This window comes from Acanthisitta chloris, unplaced genomic scaffold (genome assembly GCF_000695815.1).
Source record: "Acanthisitta chloris isolate BGI_N310 unplaced genomic scaffold, ASM69581v1 scaffold381, whole genome shotgun sequence".
NCBI lineage: Eukaryota > Metazoa > Chordata > Aves > Passeriformes > Acanthisittidae > Acanthisitta > Acanthisitta chloris.
In genome coordinates, this window is record NW_008655235.1 from 21,997 (window position 1) to 28,247 (window position 6,251).

General features: G+C 39.6%; 1 protein-coding gene across 1 annotated transcript in view; it reads left to right on the forward strand.

Moving 5' to 3' along the window:
• KIF25 (kinesin family member 25) overlaps positions 1-6,251 on the forward strand; it is a gene marked incomplete at its 5' end in the record, with an annotated part of 38,453 nt that overhangs the window by 20,559 nt on the left and 11,643 nt on the right. The window contains 3 exon segments of the mRNA XM_009083802.1: positions 523-597; positions 4,875-5,024; positions 6,101-6,251. Of these exon segments, the coding sequence (XP_009082050.1) occupies positions 523-597; positions 4,875-5,024; positions 6,101-6,251 (376 nt within the window).

Sequence of the window (6,251 nt, forward strand, 5' to 3'; positions counted from 1 at the left end):
CCCACAAAGACCTACAGGGACATTCTGATTTCTGCTCTGCCGATGACTCTTCTGAAACAAGTCCCCAGGGAAGTTTGCAGCCTCTGCACCCCTTTTTCTTACTTTTTTCCCCCCAAACCTTATTCACATCTAAGGGGCAGTGTAACCTCATCACTGCCCTCTTCAGTGTGACACAAAGGAGGCACAGGCATCAGGGCTATTTCACAGTCTAGTGGGTGGAGAAGAAATAGAGATCAGGAACAGCCTGAAAAAAAGACTGTATGACAGAGGGGCACGCAGAAGGATTAGGATGAGCTCAGAAATCCACAAGTGTACACCTGTGGATTATTCCTCCAGGACAGGTAACAGCCACTCCCAAAGATTAAGTGAGAACCTTGGAGTTCTAATTTTCAGTTCTGTGACACAGAAATGTCAGCAGGCCACTTTTATGTCACTGTCCTACATTTTCCATAGTTTGCTTTCTTGTATTGCAACAGCATAATTATTTTTTTCTTCAGTTAATCATTGTATTTTGTTCCTCAGAGTTTACAATGATTTGGAATCTCAAGATACAGTATTTGCAGATGTGGCCCCTTTGCTAACATCTCTCCTGGATGGGTAAGTTAAAAGGTGGGAGTAAGAAAGATGAAGCACAATAATCTACTGAAATCCATCAATTAAAAAAAAATACTACTTAATAGAGGTGATCCTGTCAAGCTTTGTGGCTTTGCAGTTCCATTTTCCTGTTTTGTTTCTACTCAACACCAAGTAAATGTTTCCCCATAACAACAGTGAAAACACTGTTTACAACCTTTAGCAGAGCAGACACATTTGCAAAAAGAACAAAGCAACCAGTTTTTTCTCTCTGGTGTTCTCCTGGCCAACTGAATCATTGCATCAAATGGAAGATGCTGTCTTTGTGTGTGTGTTTTTGTAGGTTATGTTTTATAACTGTTTTCCAGTTTTAGACACAGGATGACACGTTTTCAGCCAGTGTGTTCATATATGCAAGGCCTGGTGGGGCCACTCTCTGCACCTGCCATAGGAGGTGGTGCGATAGATTCCTGGTTGAACCGGAATTGAGCAGTCGCAGTTGTAGTTCTACTGCTCCTTCAGGCACTGGGATAAAACAGAATTCTGGTTTGAATACAGAACTGATCAGTAACAAGCACTAACAAATATATGAAATTGCTTCTAGCCACTGAAGTTCATAAAGTGTGATTTTTCATTTATACTAGAGCCAACTTAAGCTACTCTTTCAAAGAAGCCTCAAAGTGCATATTGTTATAATCCTTGAAGCTTGAACTGAGATTTATACATAACTTCCTTTCTGCTCTTTTTTCATCTGTGCTCCAATACCACTTAATTATATGGTAGAGTTGTCATGGACCTTTCCCTCCCTGTAGAGGAAAAGACAACCCTTTCCATCCACAGTGGCAATCCTTGTTCCCTGCAGTCTGTGCACTGGAGTTTCCAAGTCTCCTTTTCTTAAAAGTGACCTAGAAGAGGTATATCAGGATATTGGGAAATCCCAGTCATCCCTTTAAATATGCCAGGGAGGGACCTGCCCACAAGGGCTGCCTGGGCTGGGGGAAGACCTATATGGCATTATGCTCATTTTCCAGTGATGGGTAACTGCAGTTTCCATACCTTAGCAGCCCAGGGACCACTAGGTTGGAGAAGTTTAAAGTCTTATAACTACTGTTTTCTCTCCCTATTTTTCCTTTTGCAATGAATATAATTTTTGAACGTAATTTTGCTGTGGCTCAGTATGTCCCTTAAGTGTCTACAGACACAGATCTGTACTTTGATCTGCTGTACTTCCCACTTTCTAATTTTCACATTGGGAGAATCCTGTCCTAAAAGCTAGGATTTTTGTATTCAGTTAGGAAATGTTCTGTTACTGAAAACAAAAGACCGGTCTTGTTCTTCCAGAAGTGCCATTTAAACAGAAGCAGAGTTTCAGGGAAGACGAGGCTGTGCCTGTGAGCCATGTTTCCCAGCAGCCTTCCCACTGTAAATGGGAAACAGGCATACTTAGTCTGAACCTTGAACCTCTTTGCTGCTCCTGATTGTTTTACTCTGGGTTCCAAGGTGGTCTGCAGCAACTTCTAGCTTAAGTGGAAAGGAGTGTTCCTCTCCTTTTCCCTATTTTTCTCTTTATTTTTCTTATTCCTGTATAAATATACAGGAAGAAAAGATTGTTCCATATGCAAAACAGATAAAGTACAGCAGGCTTCAAAGTTTACAGTGAGCTATACAGGGCCAGCAAGGGAGTAAGATAACATTTCTTTTCTTTACAGCATTGAAGATTCAAACTTGTTTGGTTATTCTAAGGAAGAATACATTTCTCCTTTGACCTCCTTTAACAGTGTTCTCTCCCCATGGTAACTTTGCTGTAGTGAGCACCCACACTCTTTTCAGGAAAGAACTACTACAAAACTATTGGTATACTATCTTGACAATAAGAACCTTTCTAAACAAGAGTATAACCATTATGTATACTAAGCAGAGTGGAGGTTTCTCTATTTGAAACATTTATGTTGGAACCAGAACACCAATGAAGTAAACTATAATGCATTATTATTATATAGGTCAATAAAATCTGGTGCTTGTCTTCTTGTTGAATCACCCAACAATTCATTCTCTTCTTAGGTATAATACTGCTTTGACTAGTTCTAGCTCATTTGGGCTTACTGAAACACTATTTTGGCTTTGGCAGAGAAGTTATACTGGTTGATACCCAGTTGGCTTCTGTGTCTTCAGTGTTGCAATCACCTGTCTACTTAGCTTCTTATCATGTCATCTCTATCTTGTCAGAACTATTTTGTCCATGATACTTGCTTTCTAACAAACAGCAGTTAAGGAAGAGTTGAATAGCTGGACTATATGGAAGTCTGAGAGACTTCTAAAAACACCTTAATTCTGTTTTTCCTGAGAAAAACTGCTACTTGCAAACTTCTGGCTCCCTTTGTGGCTCCAAAGATCTCTCTGATTTTGAAGCAGGACTAGAAGTCTCAATAAGCTACAGGCTGGCCAGGCAGTGTGCTTGAGGGGTGGCATTGTGAAAATTGCTCATTGTTGGCCTAGCTAAAACCTACCAAAATTAGCATGAGCTTTTCCACTAATATAAATACCAGTAGAGTTATGTCAGCAGTGAATCCCTCATTTCAGATTTGCAGCCCTAATTTCTGTCACATTTAATTTTGCTGTAGTGCTCTGTTTCCAGTTACTGTTATGTCCTTTACTTCATCAAATCTGTGACAAAACTCTGCATCCTAAATTTTATGCTCTGCATTCTAAAATCTGGAGGGACTTTGCTATAGGTTCACTGACTGCAGCTTTGACTTCACATCCCCAGAAAGGGCACCCAGGTATTTGCTGTGTGGCTTACCAGTCCACATTTCTTTCTAACGAGAGAAAGCTTTCTAAATAATCCTCCCAAAACCAATTGCTTCTAGGCATGTTTAATATGCAAAAAAATCACTGCAGTCACCATGTAAGTATTTCATGACTTGAATCCATACATTTAAAACAATTAGATGAAGGATGTTCATTGCAATGTCCTGGCATGTGCTTGAAACAACATTTTTTATATGAGGAAAAGCATCAGATAACCAAAAGCAGCTGTTTCAGGTCTGCCCACAGAGAAGGTAGCTGGGCAGTGAAATTTTACTCCCTGGCAGAACAGGAGCACATGCATTATTGCAAATCTCTAGTAGAGCAGAAATTTCAGCAAACTGCAGAGCATTCCTTAGATTAGAGTTCTTAGAATTAGATTCTGCTAATGTCTCTGAACAAACAAGATAGTCCAGGGAGGGAGCAGTGCTGTCAGCATAGCTGCATGTCTTCCAAGGGTTTTGCTGGCACAGTTCTGTGGTCAACACCAAGGTGCTGGTGCTGGCAGGTGCTGCAGAGCAGACACAGCCACATAGGGGCTAAACTTAGCTGCACAGTACAGTACTGATCCTCCATACAAAGTAGTACTGTGGCTGGATGCATCTGTGCCCACCCTCTTGTTTTCCTTAAGGTGTTGACTTTGATCTGACTGTGTTAGAAACTCACTTTCTAAATAGGATTCATACATCAGAGTTCAGATACCTGTGGCACAGACGTTCACAACTGAGCTCAAAGCTGTGGGCTTTTTTTTATTATCGTTTCCAGTGCAGTGTAAAAGTCATTTTCAGAGTTCTGTTCATTAGACATATTTTTCGTGTCTGCTTCAGAAGATGATGAACTGTGTTGCATAGGTGCCTGTACCTCTGCACTGACACTGTACATTTTCATCTTGTCCATATCAGAGCAGTTCCTGCCACCCTTGTTCCAGAGTAGTCATTAGGCACATGGTTGTACTGAAATAGAGCTTTGGGTTTAAAATTTGTGCCTTTTATTATTAGGGCTGTCTTCTCTGACTGAGGGCTATGACTGATGAGCCTGTCTGAAAAGGGCTATAAGAGCTGAAGAGTTCCCAGCTGTTAAGATCCTAGTGTGGAGGTTTGCAGCAAAGCACTGTAGGACAAATCAAGCCCAGTGATGGTTTACTTTAAAATGCTGTACTGTAAACTGCAGTGGTTCAGGAGCTGATTAACAAGCAGCTCAGTAGTGCATGAACTGGAAGTTGGGCAGACAGGAGGTCTAACCTCATCAGTCATTCCAAGCTAAGCATCCCTTAAACTTAAAAGCATCCCTTCAACTCTACTTTAAAAATAAAATCTGTTTAGGTGATGTTATAAGCAGTACCTTAATTACTGTCAGATTCTGAGATCTTCAGAAAGAAATTGGCCAGTGTATTTTTTCATTTCAGTTTGTGTTCCCAAAGTGTTTGGGGTTTGACTTGCCACCTAACAAACACATTTGGTAATGCTAAAATAAATGAAGGCCCTTTTCATTTTCAGGTACAATGTGTGCATCATGGCTTATGGGCAAACTGGAAGTGGGAAGACATACACAATGTTGGGACCACAGTTAGAGGAGAACTTTTCATACTCCATGGAAGATGAATCACAACTTGGAATTATTCCTCGAGCTACCCAAGAAGTGTTCAGGTAAAAACTAACTAAAGGCTTGTCATAGGTGGCAGTCACCTTAAACTTTACAGAAAGGATGAAATAGTGTTTGTAATGTATTTATCATTACAGATTTAGACTTCATAATGATTAATATTTACAGCTTCTGACTGCCATTTGATATTTGAGATTTTACATAGATTTCTAGTATCTCTCCTGCTTAATCTGATTTTCTAAGACAATAAGATTACGCAGTCTTGCTGTGTGTTATCCCTCTGCCTGTCTTTCAGACCCCTAATTAACTTTTGGAAATGTTTCAACCCTAGTTGTGAGAGTCCAAAAGATAATTATGTTCTTGCAAGTTTTGTGAAAATTGAGAATTGGAATAGATGAAAAAGATCCCGATCAGAACCCAGTCCCAAAAAAATGATAGTAGAATTGTTAACCACCATCTGTTCTTGCTTTGAGAATTCTTCTATTTTTTGAGTTGAACCTTATATATGATTGAGCTGATACACTGCTATGTTATAACAGAAGAGCCATTAGAGCATTTTTCCAGCTAAGCCTGTTTCTTCTGGAGAATGTTATAAACTGAATCAAGGATTGTATTCTGTATGAGGATAACTGTGTCTAACTGTAAATACTCTCATGAATAGACAAGCCCTCAATTTATGAATTTTCTGAGGCTGTGGACAGATAACTTCTTACAGACCTAGTTTGCCATCTCTGTCTGCTCATTGCTTGTACTCTGCCAGATTTTATACCTTGAGCCCTGAATGCAGTAACAGTCAGCAGAGAAATGGTATAAAAACCTCTTGAGGAAGGTGGGAGGGTAGCAGACAAAAATAGTTTAAGTTGGCACAGCTATTTGGAAAATGAAGTTTTATTTACTGCTTCATGTATAATCTAACTGCATGTTCTGATTCTTCAATTTAACATTACCACGTGGGTGAGACAAAGCCATGGCTGTGGATACTTAATAAGCACTTTTATCAGATTGTAATTAGATTATAATTAAAGAATAGATCTTTATTTACAGGATGTTCACTTGGGGTTTGACTTCAACATTTTTTTGGCTTTTTTCTTCTATATTTTTTCTTGTTTTTGTTCTCCAGGCTTATTTCAGAAAAGCCACCAGGAACTTACTGGGTTGAAGTTTCTGTTGTAGAAGTGTATAATAATGAAATTTTTGATCTTCTGGCCAAAGACAGTTATGGAAAAGTATTTGGCGTCAAACGTGATGTTGTCACAACCAGAGAAGGAAAG